This window comes from Lynx rufus, unplaced genomic scaffold, assembly GCF_022079265.1.
Source record: "Lynx rufus isolate CCGP_SWC_20201006 ecotype Redwood Valley unplaced genomic scaffold, mLynRuf1.p SCAF_6, whole genome shotgun sequence".
NCBI classification, from domain to species: domain Eukaryota; kingdom Metazoa; phylum Chordata; class Mammalia; order Carnivora; family Felidae; genus Lynx; species Lynx rufus.
In genome coordinates this window covers 105,886,156-105,909,413 of record NW_025814878.1, presented here as the reverse complement: position 1 = coordinate 105,909,413, position 23,258 = coordinate 105,886,156, and the positions used below count along the sequence as shown (strand labels likewise).

The window sequence follows — 23,258 nt, the reverse complement described above, 5'->3', positions numbered from 1 at the left end:
GGCTCAGTCAGTTAAGCATCCGACTTTGGCTCAGGTCACGACCTCACAGATTGTAGGTTCAAGCCCCGCCTCGGGCTCTGTGCAGACAGCTCGGAGCCTGGAGCCTGTTATGGATTCTGGGTCTCTCTCTGTCCCTCCCTCGCTCATACTCAATGCTCTCTCTCAAAAACAAATGAATAAACATTTAAAAAATTAAAAAAACATATATGTGGACTTCTGAGTACCTCCTAGCCTTTGGAAATTAGGTTCTGGGCTGTCCCTGCCTCTAACTGACACACAAATCAGTTTCACCTTTTTTGCCTCAGCTTCGTCTGTAAACTGGAAGGGTGACTAAGTGGGCTGGTCATAACTTGGTTTTCTGCTCTGTAAAATGGAGATAATCATCATAACTACTTTATTGGGTTGTTATAAAGATGAAGTAAGATAGCATCTGTAAATGACTATGTAAAATGCTTGGCATCATGTGTGGTGGTGATTATAATAAGCACGTTATGTGTTTTCTCATCTCAATTAAGCTTCGCATCAACTTCGGTAAGCAAATAAGTAAATGAAACTTCGCAGCTGCTCTAAGGGTTGTCCACACCTTAGCGATACTCTCAGGTCCTTTCCAGCTGGCGTTTAAACAGTACATACAGCACACGAGCGTCTGGAGTAGCACCCAATTTGTACTGCCTCCACCGGCTATTATTTAGTCAGTCTATTATCTGTCTGGGGTCAGTGTGAGGTGCTTTATAAGCTATCTATTTTAACACTCCAACCTTAGTAAGTAGGTTTCCTACATTTTACTAATGTGTAAATGGAGGCTCTGACGGAGTGAAGTATCCTGCCCAAGTTTAAATCAGTTAGCTTTGAACTCTTATCTGACTCAGGCCTGACTCCAAAGTCTGTTTTCTCTACTCTGCTACTCATTAATGTTGCAGTAAAACTAAATAATATAATGTAGGAAAGGAGCAAGAGTAGCTTTAACAAGTAGAAGTGTTAAGAAATTATACCGGCTTAAAATAATTGCTGTCGGTACTTAAAAAAAAATTTTTTTAACGTTTATTCATTTTTGAGAGATGGAGGGAGACAAAGCGTGAGTGGCGGAGGGGCAGAGAGCAAGGGAGACACAGAATCCGAAGCAGGCTCTAGGCTCCCGAGCTGTCAGCACAGAGCCCAACGCGGGGCTCGAACTCACGAACCGTGAGATCATGACCTGAGCTGAAGTCGGATGCCTAACCGACTGAGCCACCCAGGCGCCCCAATTTGCTGTCTGTACTTACTGTGGCATGTCTAAGTGGCCAAAGGAACAGACAGGTGATTTGCTTTGAAAGCATCAAGGCTAAGCCCTTGAATGGGTTTCATCTGTGGAGGTCTACCAATAATTTTAAACAGACCGTAACATTATTTTATTTCATATGAAAAGAAAATATACCTCAGATCAGAGATAGCAACGATGAACTCAGGGTTATACCTCAGTAAAAAAAAAATAACCTCACTTCCTACATGCCTTCCGGTTCTTTCCATCAGATCCGCTTTTCTCATTACCTCCCTTCCCCACATGGACAAGTGGTAGCTGGGCATTAATTCTCATTTTCAGAATACGCATTTTGCTCAGGAGACCCAACAAAAAAAAAAAAAAAGAATTTCTCATCCTATCAGGATGAAGAAATCCTCTCATTTCTATCAGGAAATAGGCTTCAAGTATACTAAATGCTTTTGTCAAAGAAATATCACCAGCTTCTATTGTGTGTGTAGTTTATTTGTATATTTACCTTAAAACAAGATTTTAATGTATAACGTGAAGTGCCAAGTAATCTGGTTTACAGGTTAATTCAGTCTGAAAACAGCTGCACATCTTGAAAGGAACTCACACGGAGAGTCAATGGAAGCCAAGTTTGCATAAATCATCTTATGATACAGTGATTAATACTGTCTGTAAAAAAGTTTAGATGTGGATATGTATTTAAGGAACTTTTTCTTTTAAAGTAAAAATGGGTCACAGATCGCTGCTTTGCAAGATATACTTCTATTATATCGCTCGTTTTATTGACTAGTTCTTAATCCTGAGGTTTACACCTGGGATAAGCATGCTTTAGGCATTTGTGAATGACACAGTCAACAACTGAGCTGTGAGCTGAGTGAGGTCACAGGGCACAGGCTGTAATTCTTTTCATGTTAATGACAGTAATGGAAGTCTGATACATAAGCAGTATGCATTCAAAACATTGATACCTGATAGTAGGTCAGGGAAAAGAGAACAGGGACTCCAGCTTAAGTTTAAGGGAGGAAAAACTGAGGAGTCATAACTACCCCAAAGATGTGAAGGAAACCGCAAAAGACATGGACCTGATCTGCTGTAAAAAAGGAAACGAATCACTCCCTTGGGGATGATACGCCAGCAGTTTCAGCACATTGTAGTCCTGCCTCTCTCAGGGTTTTAACTAAGATTTAATTTCATGGAAAAGTAGCCATCTCGAAACAAAAAGAATGCCATTTACCAAAACAAAGAGGCCTTATCCATGTGGGACTTAATAAGGAAAAATATTTATCTGTGCCCTGCATGTTTTTCAAAAGCCATACTTCCATTCAACATTTGGTATTTACTACAGTGCTGGTTACAGAGCTAACAAAATAAAAGCCTGTTGAATGAATGAATCACGGGATGAAAAAAGTGATGCAGACAGTCATTTCTTGAGAGCTCAAATTCCACTACAGTGCTCCTTCTTGGCAGCCTGGCAAGGGTTTGGGCGACAAGAAGAGTTCAGTGTGTGCCACAAGTGTACGTGATCTGCTGCACAGTACCTTCATTTTCAAGAATGTCACGCTTAAATGAGGTGAAATTTGGAGGTCACCACCTCCACACCAGGATTTTCCAGCTTGTACTAGGTAAATTATCAAAAACTGTTTGGCGTTACATTGTTACATTAACCAGATTAACTGAAGGTTCCTTCTAAGTAGCTGAAAAGGAAAAAATGTGTGTAAGGAGTTATTTCAAACATTCACTTTCAGACAAATGAAGTGACACAAGTTAAAATCAGTGCAAACTGATAACTGAACTGTAACAGAATGACAAAACAGAAACCTGATTCTTTTGGTGCACAGTAGTCAAAGTGGCTTGCTCACATTTGTTAAAACCGGAACTGAAACAATGATGTGTACAAAAGAGTAAGGTGAAGTGGTTTTCACTGTGGTCCAGTGTGTCATTAAAGTTTCACCCCTGCTTTGAGCTGATCAGGGCACGTGGGCTCAACAGAGTGGTCAAGTGCACTCACGGTCGTTCCCACTGGAAGCCTCTATTTCAACATATGTGTTTGAGCCACCCTTGGGTCAAATGCCGGTGCAAGTAGACTGGCTGAGACCTTAGGACCTGCTTTCTGCTTTTTCCTCTGGTACTGTTTCCCAGATTGGCTCCTTGATGTGTTCTGGTAACCGTTCTAATTTTGTCTAAAAAGAGAAAAACAAAACTATAACATAATGTGGACTTAACCCAACTCTTTAGCCACAAATTGGATGAACTCTGTTCCCTCAAATCCTCTTGCCTTTCTTCCTTTTACCCCTCTCACCTTTTTGTAGGGTTCCGAAACAGAAGGAAACCGGATGGTATACAAAACACTCTCACAAATGGTCGATCTGATCCCCGGTGATCTCCAGGGACACTGCCAATTAACGTAGACCCCACATCTAGGCAACTGCTAAGCGGGAGGAAGACTCCAGAGGCGGCCCGGGGAGGAAGAAGAGGCTGCGGTGGCGGGATTCCGCTCAGCTGCCACTGCTGCACAGAGGGGCAGGGACCCCAGCTCTGCCTCCACACCTGCCACGGGCCATCCCGCCTACTCGGTGGGCCGAGACAGACCCGCGATGTGGCAAAACAATACAGGCCTCCCTCCATCAGAGGTGGAAATCTAAATCATACCTTTATAACTTCCATGGCAACTCCTTCAGGTAAGTTTCGCTGAATATATTCCAAGTAGACATCCGCTGTACTTCCAGTCAGATGTTCTAACTAAAATGTCAAACATGAAATTGGTTCACGATATGCCGTTAAAGCAGAAATGTTAAGTTTTTGTTTTTAAGTAAAAGCAGTACAGCCTTTTCTTCATGAAATCTTACACAGAATTCCAATTTAAAAGGAAAAGAGTATATAGATCCTCTGGTTGACTGAAAGGGGGAGTATGGCATAGAACACCTTAAAATCAGGGCTCTATGGAACCCACCCGACAAGCATGATGTTAAAGCAGTATACCTGCATTTGTTTCATTAACATTTACAGTAAAACCTTGGTTTGTGAGCATGATTTGTTCCGGAAACATGCTTGTAATCCAAAGCACTTGTATATCAAAGTGAATTTCCCCATAAGAAATGATGGAAGTTCAGATGATTCGTTCTACCTCAAAAATACTCATATAAAAATAATTACAATACTGTAATAGAATACAAAATAATAAAGAAAATACAAAATACAAAGAAAAATAAACAAATTCACCTGCACTTACCTTCGAAACCCTTCATGGCTGGTGTGAGGGAGACAAGAGAGGAGGGTTACTGTGTAGGACGATTTTCACTATCACTAGTGGAATCACTGCTATCTATTGACTCAGTGGAATCTTCTTCTGCATGGGGGCCGTTGTATATGCTCAGATGTTGACAACAGAACAGTATTAATAAACTCTTGTCACATACTGTATTTATGTAACTGGCAATCAGGCAGCAGAGGAAAGGGCCTATATGTGCAGGCAGCCTGACAAAGAATGAAGCAAAACATTCCTAAGCTTCCTCTTGTATGGAAGAGCAAAGGACTGTCCATAGGTGCTTTGAAGGGACAAAACATACACTAGTGCCAGTTGTGGGCACCTTCCAACGTTCTGAAAAATCACTGATTTCTACCAAACACTGCAGCCTGAGACCAAGCATCTAAGCATGTGAGATGATCACCCACAATCCCAGAGTGAGAGAGTGAGAGAGAAAGAGAGGGAGAGAGAGAGAAGAACCATTGGCTCAGTTGTGATCATGTGATGTTTGGCATCACATACTACTTGTATTGCAAATTTATTAGAAATGTTTGCTCATCTTGCAGAACACTCGCAGAACAAGTAACTCGCAATCCAAGGTTTTACCGTGTTAATCACTTACTATGTGATGGCAGTATTCTAAGCGCTTTCGATAAATATCTCATTTTATCTTCTCACAACCTTACGAGATGAGATGGGTACCATTATTACTCTCATTCTACAGATGAGAGCACTGAGGTACAGATCACACAACTGGTATGTGCCAGTACTTGGATCTGTCTGATTCCAGAACGCTCACTCTTCTTAACCACAAGACTATGCTGACCCTACTGGATGCACAAAGGAATAACAGATGAATGAAAAACCTTAATGTTGCCCGGCACAGACATGGAAAACCCAGTTAGCATGTAAAAAGGATCGCTAGAAGTATATAAAAACTTAACTAGCATTTTTGAAATAGAAGTAAAGTTATTCCAAGGCCATATTATTGTATGAAAATTAGCATAATTTGCATTGCTGAGTTAAAGTATGAACTGCTCCTTAAGGATGGTTTATTTGAGTTTGATTTCCTATCATTTACCTTCTCTACAACTATCAGTCATGGGCAGACTGAAAGAAGTCAACCCGGTCAACATCAAGGGAAAGTTACAATGTGCTAGTGTGAAATTCCAGATATTTCAAAAATGCTTGAATGTCTGAAATATACTCACCTCTAAACATCTGTAAAGTGTTCTCATTTCATACTGAACTCTGTGCTTCTTGAAAATATGCACTGATTTGAGAAGAGTAAATCGCTCTATTTTTCTTGGAGGCTCATGTCTGAAAAATTAATGGGCAAAACAACATGCTTAAGCTAAGTGATGTTAAAACCTGAGTCACTGATATCAAAGCATGATTGCACAATTTTGTAGGTCAGGCTCATACTCAATTACAGGCATTAGCTACCATTTACAGACTTCCATTTGTCAAGAATGTCCTGTGTAACAACCGCTGTCATAAAGCTCAGGCCAAAACAAACACCCCAGACAGCAATGGGAACATTATTCCACAGCCTCAAAAATGAGCCTTGGCATGCAAGGGCACACACATGCACCTGCAGCTTTTACAACCCTGAACTCCCTTTCTGACCAAATATATGAACTGTGAGGAGAAGCAGCCATGTGCTACTGTTTGTGTATTGTTTTAGAAAAACCTGCAGAGACACTGATAACCACAAAACTAAAGTCTGTTATGGGAAACGTGTGGGTTCCTTCTGTTTTGTTATAAGGCAAGGCTGGCAAAGCCCCAAATGGGCCTTGTTTAGCACCAGGAGCAGGTGATGAGAGAAGAGGGTTGCAGGAATCACCCCTTATCCGCGGTTTTGCTCTCAGCAGTTTCAGTTGCCCGTGGTCAACCGTGGCCCAGAAGCAGATGAGAACTCCTTCTGAGGGAGTCAGGTCAGTAGCAGCCTAACATTACACCATATATCACAGTGCCTACATCATTCCCCTCACTTCCTCTCATCCTATGGGCAATTTTTTTTTAACGTTTATTTATTTTGGGGGGGGGGAGAGGGAGAGGGAGAGAGGGAGGGAACACATGCACGCAAGTGGGGAGAAAATCCCAAGCAGGCTCCATGCTGTCAGTGCAGAGCCTGACATGGGGCTCAATGTCACGGGCCATGAGATCATGACCTAAGCCAATATCAAGAGGTCAACGTTTAACTGACTGAGCCACCCAGGTGCCCCTCATCACGTGGGCATTTTATGGTCTCATCTCATCACAAGGGTGAGTACAGTACAGTAAGAAATTCTGAGAGAGGGAGAGAGACAGCACATTCACATAACTTTTATTACAGCATATTGTTGCAACTGTTCTGTTTCATTACTAGTTGTTAATTTCTTACCATGCCTAATTTATAAATAACTTCCTCACAGGTATATATGTATAGGAGAAAACAGTACATATAGGGTTCAGTGCTATCTGTGGTTTCAGGCATCCACTGGGGGTCTTGGAAGTATCCTAGACAGGTAAGGGGGAGAGAACTATAGTTACACTTGACCCGGCAGTGATTTCAAGGCAATATGAAGCTCACCTGACTCCTGCATGAAATTACCGGGTGACTAGTGTTTCTGAAGGCTGGTTTTAAAATGGCTATATTAGACAAAGACCATCAAACCCAAAGAGTCCAAAAGGATTGCTTGTCCGCCTAATCCACCTCCCTGCCCCATGGAGAGCCCAGACATGAGGGCTTCTTGGGTCTCCTATGTCTATGCAATTGCTAAAGAAAGGATTTCCTCTATTTTTCTTGTTCACTCATTCTAATACTTAAAAATTCTAGTAGATAGGAATCCTGATAATATGACAAACCTAAGCTCTATCTACCATGAGGTTCTATGCTGTTTTAAGACCTTAGACCTGGGGTGCCTGGGTGGCTTGGTCAGTTGAGCGTCTGACTTTGGCTCAGGTCATGATCTCACAGTTTGTGAGTTTGAGCCCCACATCAGGCTCACTGCTGTCAGCACGAAGCCCGCCTCGGATGCTCTATCACCCCCCCCGCCCCTCCCCCACACGCTCAAAAAAAAAAGAGAGCTCACACCTAGTTGGGATGAGCACCATTGTCCTAGTTGATCATGTTACAGCAGCTAAAAGGTCAGATTAGTAAAGATAAATACTTACACTTTAATAGAGATACCAAGTTCTTTAGCAGCAAGCACGGCAAAATATTCGTAACTGTCCAGTACGGCTTTATCATGGCCTTTTACTAAAACTGACAGGCGCTTATATAATGTATCTGGTTCATCAGAAATGGTTATCTAAAATTTTCAAATCAAGAAGAAAAGTTTCAGTTGTGGTTCCTCCAATATTTATAACTGGAAAATTTAACATATTATCCTCAATTGAACACTTTCAGAGTTTACTAATAAATGGGGAGAAAAATGCTGAGCAACATCTTAATACTGTTAGCGTAAGTAGCTAGATACTAACACATTCAGATCTCCACAATGACGCTTACAATCTGTTAAAATATACTTTAAATCAAAAGGACTTCCAAGCAACCTACAAAATCACTAATGAGACCTTCTAACTTAATATTTATTGGGCCCCAAATACACCATGGGAAAGGATTCTGGAGTCTGTTAACCAAGTAGCCTGGTTAGAAGGGCAGAAGACTTGGATTGAGAATTAAACTCTGCTTCTTATAGCTGAGTGACAACGGGCAAGTCATACCATCTCACCATATTTGTTTCCTTATGCATAAAACGGAAGAATACCCATGCTAGAGCTCACAGCACCACTCACAGCATTTCTGTAGGGCGCTAACATGTAAACACAGATTAAAGTGCTTATAAGTCATAAAACGTTGTTTTACAAAGGCAAGCTATTGCTATTTATATTTTTATTAGTTTTATTCATGTATGTTTTGCCTACCCTAATAGAAAAATTACTCATTTCTAATTAAAATGTTATGGCACTGACTGTACATTTAACTTGTACCTCTTCCACTCTAATGCTTAAAGATTTTAGGAATAATGGGTTTGACATTTCTGACTTTCCTCCAAGGGGTGAATTACCTTCACCTTCATCCATCCATTAGACCAGTAATTTATCTTACTAATCCAATGATTCAGGGTTAAATTACTTTGCTCCTCAAAGGAAATCTACTTACTAACCAGGAAGCAAGCTAGACATTTACTCTCAATTATCCCCAAGGTTAGGCAGGGTTGCTGGAAAGAACAGAGTACACGGATGTTCTACACCATAACCTAGGGCACAAGGGAGAGGGAATATAGCCCTAAGAGGTGTTTCTGATTGGTCCTCAGAGGGTTTTAAAGAGAGTTTGAATCTGTCGTGATATAAAAACATCAAGAGATTTTGAATAAAAATTTGGATTTCAGTTTAGCTTGGAAAATTTGAGACCATGTGACATCACTAGGTCTGATTTCCCACGTGGCAACAAATGGCTAGAGTAAGTAGCAGCTGTCTCACTTATAAAGGGCATAGCCTGCCACCGTGCCCACCCTGCCACCTTTCCTTACAGGCCTGGCCCAGGCAAACATCTGACTTGGAGACCCAGAGTTTATAGGTATTGTCATGGAAATATACCCAGTATTTATTCAGTGAAAGAAAAATCAAAAGAGCAGTACATTATGTAGAACACAATTTCATTTTGGTGTGCATGTGCACAGACAAGATGATTACATACAGACAAATGTCTAGAAGGATTCATGACAAACCGTTAAAGGGGATTATTTGTGAGAGGTGGAAATGAAAGGTTTCAGAATTACAAATTCTGAAAAAAAAAAAGGGTTTTTTTTTTTTTAATGTTTATTTATTTTTGGGACAGAGAGACAGAGCATGAACGGGGGAGGGGCAGAGAGAGAGGGAGACACAGAATCGGAAGCAGGCTCCAGGCTCTGAGCCATCAGCCCAGAGCCCGACACGGGGCTCGAACTCACGGACTGCGAGATCGTGACCTGAGCTGAAGTCGGACGCTTAACCGACTGAGCCACCCAGGCGCCCCGTAAGGATTTTTTAAACCACAAATTTACACAAAAACTGGGCTCACAGAATCATGATTGTTACTTAAAGGAAAAAAGGTTACACAGCTACTTCTAGATTTTCTTTACTGTGGTAATGTGCTTTCTCACTGTGAACAATAAAGGATTGTCCAGGCCCAGGTTCAATGTCTTAACATGAAAACAAAGACCTGAAAGCCTAAAAGAGAAAAAAATTTCCCTAATGTAATAACAAGTATTCTGCATCATTAATTATGACAACCCTTCACATTATGCTGAGCTAAAGCAAACGACTGCTTATTCCCACAGTTATTTGGGGTAAATAATTGATTCCCTGATTCTCTGAAACAGAATACGAGCAGCCAGGGACATTACAGAGTACTTTACTCAGGCATACTGTGCACGTGCCAGCATTCGAAAACAAAATATTTTTACTCTAAAGTGCTCGGGAAACAGCCCCAAAGGAAATAATGAGGAAAATTTATTGCTAATATAGCTCCTTACCAAGAAACAGAAAGTACATACCGTGGGCTTGGTCAAATCCTTGGGAATATCAACGTGTAGGTTTGAAAACTGCACCCACTTCATACTGGTACTGCTATGTGTGGAAACAAAGAGAAACCTAAGTAAAACAGCACAAAAGCCCATTTCCTTATTCGATTTAGCAAACCCAATTATATTATATACTTACAGGAGAAAGCCACCATTTCTGGCTGTACTGCTCTTAGAACTGTTTACAGAAAAACTCCTTGAACCCTAAAAATGAGAAGCATGTTTTAGAATTAAAGTCAGTATTCAAATTATTCATAGTTTCCACTAAAAAAATCAAAAGGTGTACAATGCTTCAAATAATGGGCTATCTCATTATTTCACATGAAGACACTGAGGTAACTAAAATGCCAGATTAGATTTCATTTTAAAACAAGAGAACAACGACAGAGTGGATAATCAAAAAAGACTCTCAAAATAGTAGAGAATTTGTGTCTTTTAAAGCTCAGGAGTAAGAACTTTTTCAAACAAGGAATTCTTGGGGCGCCTGGGTGGCTCAGTTGGTTAAGCGTCTGACTCTTGATTTCAGCTCAGGCAATGATCTCATGGTTCGTGGGTTCGAGCCTTGCGTCGGGCTCTATAGTGACAGTCCAGAGTCTGCTTGGGATTCACTCTTCCTCTCTTTCTGCTCCTCCCTGTTTGCACTCTCTCTCAAATATTTAAAAAAAAAAAAAAAAGGCAATTCTCTTTCTCTCTCATACACACATGCAATTCTCGCATTAAAAGAACACCTATGACTTAAATATGTGAAAAGAAAAAAAAGGGGCCCCTGGCTGGCTCAGTCGGTTGAGTGTCTGACTTTGGCTCAGGTCATGATCTCACAGTTCATGGGTTTGAGCCCTATGTTGGGCTTTGTGCTGCCAGCTCAGAGCCTGGAACCTGCTTTGGATTCTGTGTCTCCCTGTCTCTCTGCCCCTCTCCTGCTCATGCTCTGTCTCTCTCTCTCTCTCAAAAATAAACATTAAAAATAAATAAATAAATAAATAAATAAATAAATAAATAAAATATGTGGACATCAAGGAAAAAATGTGACTTCATTCTTCCATTGGTTTTTATAGATTAAATGTACTTCAATATAATATTTATTTTGCCTGAATATTTCTGAGCAATAAGTCTCTTTATAATCAAGAGCTGGACAGTAATTCTAAAGTAATCTTCTTTTGAAGCTTTTCTACATCTTTTCTAGCATATGTGTTTCTTGGCTTGGCTGGGATAGCTTAGTTTATAAATAAATCGAAATACACAGTGAAACTGACACCCATCTTCTACCACTGCTGTACTTCATAGTCCCAACAATCCAGCATTTCCAAATCCTTTACTGTCAGCTCCCCCTAGTGGACAAAACTTCTAGTTTCAGGAGACCTATGGTACTATTCTATATAGCAATTTGCCTTCTATTTTCCCCTTAAGCTATCTTGAGATTTAAAAATGTAACTTGAGAAAGGAGAAGTACAGTAAGATCCCTAAAAATACTTAGAAGATGAAAATAACACTTTAGTACAAGTAAAACTTAAACCAACTGAGGGTCACCTAAGTATGTTTTAAAAGCCTATTCTTAGCTTATTGTCCTGTCCTCCCTCTGTACCCAAGATGGACGCAAACCAAAACTTTCATATTCGCCCTTGGATGAAGGGAGAAAAACAAAAAGATAGGAAATCAGGCACAATACAAGGCAGCTGGAGGTGAGTGCCATTCCCCACACACAATCACAGAGGAAATCCCCTCCCTGCATGTATGCCAGAGACCCCACAATCCAGTTGTGCAAAAGGACCACAGGTCTAAGGAACAGGACACTTCCCAGTCATATTCTCCCAGTATAAACCTCTGCTTTTAAAAGCTGGAGCCTGGGGCGCCTGGGTGGCGCAGTCGGTTAAGTGTCCGACTTCAGCCAGGTCACGATCTCGCGGTCCGTGAGTTCGAGCCCCGCGTCAGGCTCTGGGCTGATGGCTCAGAGCCTGGAGCCTGTTTCCGATTCTGTGTCTCCCTCTCTCTCTGCCCCTCCCCCGTTCATGCTCTGTCTCTCTCTGTCCCAAAAATAAATAAACGTTGAAAAAAAAAAAATTTAAAAGCTGGAGCCTAAAGTGCTGTTATATCCACAAATCAACCTTAAGAAGTTCTTAAGATTTTTGTTTTGTTTTGTTTTGTTTTTTTTTTTTTTTAAATTTTTTTTTTTTTTCAACGTTTATTTATTTTTGGGACAGAGAGAGACAGAGCATGAACGGGGGAGGGGCAGAGACAGAGGGAGACACAGAATCGGAAACAGGCTCCAGGCTCCGAGCCATCAGCCCAGAGCCCGACGCGGGGCTCGAACTCACGGACGGCGAGATCGTGACCTGGCTGAAGTCGGACGCTTAACCGACTGCGCCACCCAGGCGCCCCTTGTTTTGTTTTTTTAAGGGACAGAACCGAGTCTGAGTGTGCATTGTATTAGTAGTTCAAAGTTTCAACTTCTTCCACCATCTAACTTTTCTTTCTTTTTTTTGAAACATTTATTTTTGAGACAGAGAGATAGAGAGCATGAACAGGGGAGGGTCAGAGAAAGAGGGAGACACAGAATCTGAAACAGGCTCCAGGCTCTGAGCTGTCAGCACAGAGCCCAATGAGGGGCTCGAACCCACGGACCGCGAGATCATGACCTGAGCCAAAGTCGGAGGCTTAACTGACTGAGCCACCCAGGCGCCCCTAACTTTTCCTTTTTTAAAAGTTTATTCTTATTTTTGAGAGAGACAGAGACAGCATGAGAGGGGGAGGGGCAGAGAGAGAGAGGAAGAGAGAATCCGAAGGAGGCTCTGCACTGTCAGCACAGGTCCCGATGTGGAGCTTGAACTCACAAAACCGGGAGATCATGACCTGAACTGAAACCAAAAGTTGGCCACTTAACTGACTGAGCCATCTAGGCACCCCCACCATCTGACTTTAAGAACAATGGTTCTCCAAGTGTGGTCTGAGGACTTGAGGGGTCCAAGAGATTAAAACTATTTTCCTAATAATAGCCGTTAATTGCAACTTTTCCACTCTCACTCTCAACCGTGTACAGTGAGGTTTTCTAGAAGCTGCATGCTGAGTGATATAGCAAGACTGCAAAACAAACATGAGAATCCAGCTGCCCTCCATGAAGCCAGACATTAAAAGAATGTGAAAATGAATAAAGGGAAACCTCATGAAGCAGGGAGGTTAGAAGGGGGAGCCATACCACTCAATGTCAATTATGGAAAGAATTGTCAATTACAGGCCCCAACATGAAAAGATGTTCACTGAATCTTCTATAAGAAATTGACTACCTCTGTGACTCAGCCTATGAAAAACTATCTGAACTCCTGCTTATCTCCACTGGACCTTCATTCAAAGCACTTCCCAACTTCTTCCTTTTCCTCCATAAAATGTTTCTTTCCTTTGTTTATGGGACTTGCCTACGGTTTGCCATAGCTTGCATGTCCCAAACTGTATTTCTTTGTCATTCCCAAATAAACCAATTTCTACTGGTAATATAACTTTTATTTTTAAGGTTAACATTATTTGGTGATCAGAAGTGGGATCCAAAAATGAACCCCAACAGCTTTGAGGCTGGTGAGCAAACAGGTGCCAGGGCCCACAGAGGCAATTAAGCTCACTGCTTTCTTGCCATTCCTGGTGTTGGAGGCTAAGTTTCTCCTGCACTTCAAGCTCTATTTGTGCTTTGAGCTCTCCAGTCTTTATTTGGGATCTGTTTTAAGGCTTTGTCCTTTCAGAGTACTTGCCTGACCTTTGGTCTGACTCCCTTCTGGAACCAGACGGTTCCTGTTGGAACTGTGCCCTGTTTGGAACTGTGTTAGTTTTGGTCCACCTCCTTTCCAGAACTGGGCTGTTCCCACTGGTTCTGTGCTGACCTTTGGTCAGATTCCTTTGGAACCAGGATGTTCCTGTTGAAACTGTGCTGTTTAGGAATTTTTCTTTTTTTGCTCTAGAGAAACCTCTAAGAAACAGGACCCCAGTCATCAAAATGCTTTAAGGGCAGCACTCCTTCTGGGACCTTGGTTTTATGTTTAAAAACTGTGGTTCCTTCTCATGCCCATTTCTAACTAAATGGACTGACTTAATTGAAAGTAATTTAGAACTTCAATTGGCCATTATGGGAAGTTTTGATCTCCCCAAACTTACTTTTCTCAAAACCAAACTGGACAGCCATGTCTCTAAACTTGTCAAACTTGAATGGGATGCCTGTGTCTTTTTTTTTTTTTAATTTAATTTTTTATTTTTAAAAATTTACATCCAAATTAGTTAGCATAAAGTGCAACAATGATTTCAGGAGTAGATTCCTTAGTGCCCCTTACCCATTTAGCCCATCCCCTCTCCCACAAACCCTCCCGTAACCCTGTTTGTTCTCCATATTTATGAGTCTCTTCTGTTTCGTCCTCCTCCGTTTTTATATTCTTTTTGTTTCCCTTCCCTTATGTTCATCTGTTTTGTCTCCTAAAGTCCTCATATGAGTGAAGTCATATGATTTTTGTCTTTCTCTGACTAATTTCACTTAGCATCATACCCTCCAGTTCCATCCACATAGTTGCAAATGGCAAGATTTCATTCTTTTTGATTGTTGAGTAATACTCCATTGTATATATATACCACGTCTTCTTAATCCATTCATCCATCGGTGGACATTTGGGCTCTTTCCATACTTTGGCTATTGTCGATAGTGCTGCTATAAACATGGGGGGGTGCATGTGTCCCTTCAAAACAGCACACCTGTATCCCATGGATAAATACCTATTAGTGCAATTGCTGTGTCATAGGGTAGTTCTATTTTTAGTTTTTTTGAGGAACCTCCATACTGTTTTCCAGAGTGGCTGCACCAGCTTGCATTCTCATGGGATGCCTGTGTCTTAAAGCTTCCAAACATTACCAATTAATCTAAAACTGGTTCTCTGCAAAATATAGTTTCTAGACTGAGACAAAGATGGAAAGGCTTCTGAGGCCCCCAGGACTGTAGCAGCCACCTATGCTCAAGCCCCACCTGTGGTGACATCATCCTCCTTCCCTCCTGTTGGCTTCCATCCCCTCTCCACCCTCAGTTTCCCCATTTTAATTTTCTCACCAAACTTCCCTTTTCATCCAAACCTCTCCCTGCTCCCTCCCTGAACCCACTAAAATCTGCTCCTTTAAAGTTAAATCTTCTGAGGTTCCAAATAACCCCCAAATTTCTTATGTTCCCTGGAGTAATGCTGAATTGCGAGCCATAGTTAAAAAGAGTTTCCCTGTAATGACTGAGAACCCCCATAGGTTTGCTGAAGCATTTCCCATAGTTTTGCAAACTTGCCAACCCAGTTTCTCAGATTTTTTAGCAATTAGTCCACATTCATGTTGGAGAGGGCCAGACCAGACACTGGCTGTAAGTAGCCCAATGGGAACATCTTGAAAAGAGTTTAGAGAAACAGACCCCTGATTTTTGGCAAGACGCTAGAACATTCCCTGGAAATCTCCACCGAGCAATTACAGTAGACTTTTCCTAAGCCTGCTGATTGGAACAAAATTCAGTCTTGCACACAAAAGCCTGATGAACCTATTCATGACTATTAAAATTGATTTCAGATTGTTTTCAAAGAAAATTCTGGTCTTCCTTTTGATGTTGAATCCATTGGGGTAGCATTTAACTATGTTTCTTAACGGGATGAACTGGGCTAACTCTTTTTTTAGTTAAAAGGACCATGATGGAATGGGAAACTGTGCCCGCTCCTGATTAGTTGGTTTGGCAAACCAGCTTGCTAGTACCTTAGGGGAATCACCTAAAAGAAAGACCACTAAAATGCTTAATTTTTCATTCTAACAAATGAAGGCCCTTAAACAAGACAAAAAACTTCCTGGTTTCTATTATTGTTGCAAAGAGTCAGAACACAGGAAAAAAAGATTGTTACCATCTTGCCTTCAGCCCTCTATAGCCAGCCTTTCCAATGTCCTCCTCATTCCCAAGACAGGGTTCCAGGAAACCACAGGAGTTCTTCCCAAACCTCCCTCTTACTTGGCTAAGGGAAACCACTGTTCAGATCAGGAACAAATCTTTCTCTTTCCTTATTGACACAAGAACTACACGCTTGGTGCGTGACCCCAGTGCTATAAAGCAGCCCCTGCTTGGAGTACTAAAACAGTTCAAACACTGGGGTCTCTAATAAACTTCACCAGTTTCCTGTCTCTGACCCTGTTCTCTTTAGTCTAGGCCCTTTGGGAGACACACACCCTTTTCTCCTTAGTTCCTCTGCTCCTACAGATCGCAGAGATTTTTCAGAAATACATCATGCTGGAATTTCTTTCTCCCAAAAAGAGGGAAATAATTCTAGAATTTGACAGTAGTACTCAAGATAGCCAACCAGGGAGATTAAATGACCTTCTGACATCTTTTATTTGCTCCATGTCTGACAGCACTACAGCTGCATCTGGGGACACTGTCCCCAGATGGACTGGGTCAAATCCTCTTTCTGGGCAAAATCTTCATCTGATTGGCAGAATCCACAGGTATACTTTCCATCTAGATTCAACAGCTCCTTCAAAACCTCTCCCCAGAATGAATGAATACTCTATAAATAAAGAAGCCCTGCAAGGCATCAAGCTGGTAACAGAAGATTACAAAGCTCAGGGCCTCATTATCCCCTGTACTAGTCCCAGTAATTCGCCTATTTTACCTGTGAGAAAACTCAATGGCCAAGGATGGAGGTTTATCCAGGACCTCTGAGCAATACATTGCTATCCCTCGACACCCTGTTGTTCCTAACCCCCATATGTTACTGACATCCATTCCCACTGAAAGCAGATTTGTCACTGTAATTGATCTATGTAGTGTAAAAATAGCCAGTATCTTTTTGCTTTCACTTGGGAAGGATGGAAAGACCCCTGGACAAAAATGCCCCAGAGCAGCACAGAGAGTCCTTACTTTTTACAAACCTTAAAAACAGATGTGGATGATAAAAAACTTTCTATAGGCTCTACTTTGTTAGAATCTGTAAATAATTTGCTTTTCTGCTGCCCTTCTCAAATCCCTTCTCAGTAAGACAGCACCTATCTGTTAAAGCTTTTGGCATTAAAAGGACATCAAGTCTCTGGAGAAAAACTGGTTTGCTCAAACTCTGCTTCAATACTTAGAGCACCTGACCTCAGAATGAGGACCAGATCTGGATCCAGGTAGGCTTCGTGCCATCCTGAACTTCCTCAAACCTAAGACGAAGTGCCAATTACGAGGTTTTCCTGGACTGGCTGGCCACTGTCGAATTTGGATTTGAAGCTTCTTTCATGGCTCAATCTCTATATGATTTACTAAAGAATAAAAAGAAATGGCCAACCTAATTCTATTATTTGGAAAAATCGAGAAGACATAGCTTTGGGGACTTTATTTTTTTTTTAATTTTTTTTTCTTTTTTTTTCAACGTTTTTATTTATTTTTGGGACAGAGAGAGACAGAGCATGAACGGGGGAGGGGCAGAGAGAGAGGGAGACACAGAATCGGAAACAGGCTCCAGGCTCTGAGCCATCAGCCCAGAGCCTGACGCGGGGCTCGAACTCACGGACCGCGAGATCGTGACCTGGCTGAAGTCGGACGCTTAACCGACTGCGCCACCCAGGCGCCCCAGCTTTGGGGACTTTAAAGAAAAGCCTAGGGGCGCCTGGGTGGCGCAGTCGGTTAAGCGTCCGACTTCAGCCAGGTCACGATCTCGCGGTCCGGGAGTTCGAGCCCCGCGTCGGGCTCTGGGCTGATGGCTCAGAGCCTGGAGCCTGTTTCCGACTCTGTGACTCCCTCTCTCTCTGCCCCTCCCCCGTTCATGCTCTGTCTCTCTCTGTCCCAAAAATGAATAAACGTTGAAAAAAAAAAAAAAAAAAAAAAAAAAAAAAGAAAAGCCTAATAAAGCCCACAGCCCACATGTCCTAATTACCAACTTCCCTCGTTGCATGTGAGGGGGGAGGAACACCCTTGGAGTACTCACCCTAAAACATGGGGATCATCATGGACCCATGGTGTATCGTAGCCAACAACCAGACCCTGTGGCACGGGGATATTCCCCTAGCCTCTGCATTCCTAACCATTCCTGCCACTGCACTGAAGCCCTCTGAAGAAATAATCACGGAATCCCCTTTAACTATCCTTTAATTCTGGCTAAGGGTAAAGCTGCAAACATTTATAACAGTCAATATGCCTTTGGGGTAGCTCATGATTTTGGAATGTTAGGAAATAGTCAAGAAGTTTCCAATGGGGATAAAATTGAAAACATCTATATCCAAAATTTATTCAATACTATGCTTTGGCTGACTGCACTGGCTGTTACTAAGGTTCCCAAGCATTCCAGACTCAACTCCCTGGGTACCAAAAGGAAACCACCTTGCTATTATTTCCACCAAAACAGCTGCTTTCAAGGAAATCAACAGCCACACTCTGTCATGGTCCAAAGGGATGTTCCTCCAAATAATAATTCGGAAAAACTAACCAGAGATACCCAACAATTGGCCCCAGAGAGGAAAAAACAATATTGGAAATCGAGTAATTGTTGGCTCAATAAAGAGAACTGTGGTTTGGACCAAATAACAATCGGGCCTTATCAGAAATTTTAACATTCCCATGACTTACCATTATACATGTCTACTGACAAAATGACAGTGTCATGAGCCCATATTCATGGGGAAATATTACTAAGGCTGCAAACAGTGTCTATCCCGCTCATCCCACCTGTCCAAAGTATAATGCAAAGAAACCAGTTTGCACAAATTTCATATAGCTCCCCCATCTTGCGGATATAAATATATTTTAGTCATGGTCTGTATGTTTCTCACTGAACTAAAGCTTTCCCTTATACACAGGTTACTGTTTCTTCTGTAGCTAAACTTCTGTTAGAAAAGATTATTCCTACCTGGGGAACCCCTCTTGAACTTCATAGTGACTGGGGAACCCATGTTACCAGTCAGGTGCTTTGACAAGTCTGTGCTGTGTGGCTGGTTTTACAACACTTCTATTGTATATATCAACCTTAATCCTCAGGGTTAGTCAAACTCACTAATGTCAGGTTAAGAGTAAACTGACAAATTTTGTAGACACCCTCCAAATACCTTGGCTGAAAGCATTGCTGTTGGTCCTGCTCACTCTCAGATCCACCCACTTTGGTACTCAGACTCTCGCCCTTTGAGCTAGTCACAGAACACGCAATGCACCTGGCCCTTGCCTCCTTGATCCACAATTGATAAAAGGAGATCTATTTCATACTGTAAAGGTCCGATTACTTCTTTTTTTAAAGTTTATTTATGGGGGGGGGGTTGGCAGAGAAGAGGGAGAAGGGGAGAGAGAGAGGGAGGAGAGAGAATCGCAAGCAGGCTCTGCACTTTCAGTGCAGAGCCCAACGCAGGGCCTGAACTCAGAATCATGAGATTATGACCTGAGTCGAAATCAAGAGTGGGACACTTAACTGACTGAGCCACCCAGGGGCCCCAAGGCCTAATTATTTCCATTAAAAACAACTATGCTTTGGTAGAGCAATCTCTTTACAGTGCACCTGGGAGACAGACCTTCACATCTTGCAATATGAGGATTTTGTCTACTGGAAAAGATACATCCAGAAAGACTCTCTTTAACCTTGTGGGAAGGACCCTCATCAGCTACTGCTAACCATCCCTTGTGCTGCCAAACTCCAAGGGACAGAATCCTGGACTCACATGACACATCTAAAGAAAGCGACAAACCCTAACTGGACCTGCACACCGTCTGATGACCTAAAAGTAAAGGCTTCCCAGAACTGAAGCGGATGACATCTGAAGACGCAGCTTTCTCAAGATGTCCAGACCAGGCCTATACATCTTTTCCTCACTATTTACTTCTATTTCTTTTGAAGAAAGAAAATGCCCTTGTCCACTTTTTCCAAACCCCGTGAAAGGGGAAACCACTTCTTTTGATGATGGCCTTTTGAAAACAGCCTTATCATGAACCTATGACAAATTAACCTTTCACCTGCTTTTTCTGAAGGGTGAGAGGTTTCAGCATTCACAAGTCTCTTTTTTCCATTTTGACTATTAACTGACTCTGGAATCTTATCCAGATTTATGGCGTGAATTTGCAACCTTACGTGCTGTGTTATTGGATTACATTTGGTTCCAAACAATTCTTTTGAGATACCAATACTGTTTTGAGTTTTGCTACTTTTGCAAAAAGTTCATTAGCTATTGCTTCAGGTTTATAACTACACTGTATTTTCCAAAATGCACCCAGTTAATTCTTTCAGTGTGTTCTTGCAATATTCACTATTTTGTCTTCACGGCCACTTTAAGCAGGGACTTCCAGGAGGCATACATGACTCCGTGTTTGCCTCTGTAGGGGGGAAGTTTCCTCCCCCAAGTCACAATACATGCCAATAAATATTTTAGTTTGCTACCTTCAGACTTAGGGAACAAGTTTAGAACCACCATGTAATTTGGAATTGTTACATTACTTCTTTTGTATAATTATTTAAAGTTTTATACTTAGCTTGTCAAGCTTTTGTAAAAATGATGTACCCAATAAAGAGATGATCTCCAATCGGTACAAGCTTGATGTCTTGATAAATGGGAAGTGCCTAAGAGTTCTCCCTGCCACCCCTACTTGTTACTTGAGTCACCTCAGGATGTTTCTTTCTTTCTTTCAATTTAAAAAAAAATTTTTTTAATGTTTATTTATTTTTGAGAGAGACAGAGTGCAAGCAGGGGAGGGAAGACAGAGAGGGAGACACAGAATCTGAAGCAGGTTCCAGGCTCTGAGCTGTTAGCACAGGGCCCGATGCAGAGCTCAAACCCACGAACTGTGAGATCAGGACCTGAGGCAAAGTCGGATGCTCAACCAACTGAACCACCCAGGTGCCCCAACCTCTCAATATGCTTCCAATCTGTATTTTCTCTCTGACATAAGACACAACAACCAGGAAAAGTCCTTCCTGGCACAGAGGAACAAAACCACTAAATATGGAAACCTGACTCCCAATTAGTAATGCCTTTGGAGAAATATCTTGATCAAAAGGAGGAAATGTAAAAATAAAAGGAAACCTCACTAGAGTCCAGAGGCTAAAAGGGGGTCCCACATCACTTAACATCAATTACTGGAAGAACTGTCAATTACAGACCTCAAGAGAAGAATCAGAATCAGGAAAGTATGATCAATTACAGGCCCCCAAAGGAAAAGATGCATAATAAATCTTCTACAAGAAACTGACTACACTGCAACTCAGCCAAGGAGAAACCATCATCACCCTGAACTCTTGATCTTCTCCAAAGCACTTCCACTCAAAACAGCCCCTCTCAACTTCCTCCTCCTTTCTAAAACAATCCTTTCTTTTATTTGGGGACTTACCTATGGTCTTGCCATACCTTGCCTGTCCCGAATCGCAATTCTGTTATTCCCAAAGAAATTCATTTTTGCTGGTAAAATAATATATACTTTTAAGGTTAACAAGAGATTTACAAAAACATAAAACACTGCTACTCTTGTCACTAACTTTGTTTTGAAAAATTTAGTTATTTTTCCATAAAATACGTAATGCATTATTTTTTTTCTTTTCTTTTTAATTTTTTTAAGTTTATTTATTCTTGAGAAAGAAGATGCGCGCGAGCGAGGGGCAGAGAGGCAGAGAGAGAGAGAGAGAGAGAGAGAGAGAGAGAGAGAGAGAGAGAGAATATACTAAGCAAGCTCCACACAGTGCAGTGAAATGACGGCCTGAGCTGAAATCAAGAGTCAGGCGCTTAATGGACTGAGCCACCCAGGCGCCCCTTCTTGGTCTTACTTCTAAATGCAAGCATTTTTAAGATTCCCAGTTTTATTTTCTAAAAAGTTACATATTCAGAGCTAAAACCGACAACAGCAAAAGCTCTCTCGAGTCCTCAACCAGTTTTAGAGCGTTAAAGGGATACTGAGGCCAAATAACTTGAGAATTACTGCTTACGGTTTTTGCTTTTTCTCCAAAGAAAGGCGCAGGGAACAGCCCATTCCTACCACTTCCGCGACTCTCATCTAATGTCAGAATCAAAGCTATCCCAATTTGGTTCCATGGGAGGGGTCTAAGATCTGGTACCAGTTCAGCCCCTGATTTTTACCAAAGCAAGCCTTCTCTGAGCTTCAGTTTATTTTGCAAACCTGAAAAGAGTGGTGCGGGACATACGCTGTTCAACATTCTTTCCAGCTCTGACATCCTACGATTCTTCTTGTTCCCGTGTTTGCCCTGATTCTTACGTTTTATCCCATGAGAGGATTCGAAAAAAAAAAAAAACAGCCCCTTTCCCGCCACCTTCCGGCAAACAATGCGCCAAGGGGCGGAATAAATACCGGGGGAAACTCCAGATGGTCAGAACGACAAGCGGCAACAAGACTTTACGGCTCCTGCCCTGTCAGCTAGCTTAGTACCCCCCACCCGCCAGATACCTGCCAGAGACGCCGGCACATGGAGCCAAGCGCCGCTCGCGCCGCCATCTTGCCGTCCCGGGCCCCTAGGACTGCTTCCGGGGCACAGTCGCGTCCTCAGACCATAGAGTTCCGCAAAAGGAGAAAGCGTAGCCTTGCGTTCCGGCACAGGAACAACCATAGAGACGTCATTCTACGTTTTTTTGAGGGTGGGACTGAGAGTCCAGCTGGCTTCCCTAGGGTCGGCTGCTTGGCTGACGCCGGGTCTTGGTCACATTGCATCAGCCCCTGTGTAGATAGTTACCAAGTTCCTTCAGTGTTTCCTCTTCAAATCGTGTTTGCTTATGTAGTTCCTGTTTGGTTGGAGGTAACAGAACACAGGCTTTGAAAAATGTATATAGTTAATATATTGGCAGCAGTTATTTCTGGGTAGTGGATTAATGGTTGATTTATTTTCCTATTTCTGTATGTTTCAAAATTTTAACAAAATTTCTATTTCATTAAAAGGAAAAGTACCAGGGGTGCCTACCTGGCTCAGTGAAGCATGCGACTCTTGATCTTGGGGTTATGAATTTGAGCCCCACCTTTGGTGTAGAGATTTCTTAAAAATGAAATCTTAAGAAAATGAAAAAAGGAAATGTACCACTGCACTGAGTCTAGGTCCCATCCCTTTACCTCCTTAAAATAGCCTTGCTGTGTTCCTTAAGCCCACATTCCTTCCCCACAACAAATGACATTTTTGTGACCCAGCCATCCTGTACATCACCATCCTACCAGTCTTCCTGTCTTCATTTCCTTGTGTTACTGTAGCATTTCAGAATTTACAATAGCTGCTGTTATCCAGTACCAGAAACCAAA

General features: G+C 42.0%; 1 protein-coding gene across 2 annotated transcripts; it reads right to left on the bottom strand.

Annotated features, from left to right (window-relative positions):
* Window positions 1-1,723: 1,723 nt before the first annotated feature.
* Window positions 1,724-22,478, bottom strand: MRPS10 (mitochondrial ribosomal protein S10). 2 transcript variants are annotated; one of them, XM_047102551.1, is made up of 7 exons: window positions 22,422-22,478; window positions 10,182-10,246; window positions 10,016-10,088; window positions 7,650-7,786; window positions 5,702-5,810; window positions 3,896-3,985; window positions 1,724-3,426 (listed from the first exon to the last, which is right to left on the bottom strand). In XM_047102551.1, exons 1-7 carry the CDS (start codon window positions 22,467-22,469, stop codon window positions 3,343-3,345), a joined length of 606 nt encoding a protein of 201 aa, XP_046958507.1. In that variant the 5' UTR covers window positions 22,470-22,478; the 3' UTR covers window positions 1,724-3,342. The 2 variants fall into 2 exon arrangements, with proteins under 2 accessions (XP_046958507.1, XP_046958508.1); XM_047102552.1 differs by having other exon boundaries at window positions 10,016-10,085.
* Window positions 22,479-23,258: the final 780 nt, after the last annotated feature.

Bases quoted from the DNA above. Each gene is read 5' to 3' on its own strand.
- MRPS10 (XM_047102551.1), bottom strand. From the start codon at position 22,469: ATGGCGGCGCGAGCGGCGCTTGGCTCCATGTGCCGGCGTCTCTGGCAG. The intron at 10,247-22,421 runs GTATCTGGCGGG...TCTCATTTTTAG, and splicing joins TGTGCCGGCGTCTCTGGCAG to GGTTCAAGGAGTTTTTCTGT. The intron at 5,811-7,649 runs GTAAGTATTTAT...TTAATTTTTCAG, and splicing joins CTTGGTATCTCTATTAAAGT to ACATGAGCCTCCAAGAAAAA.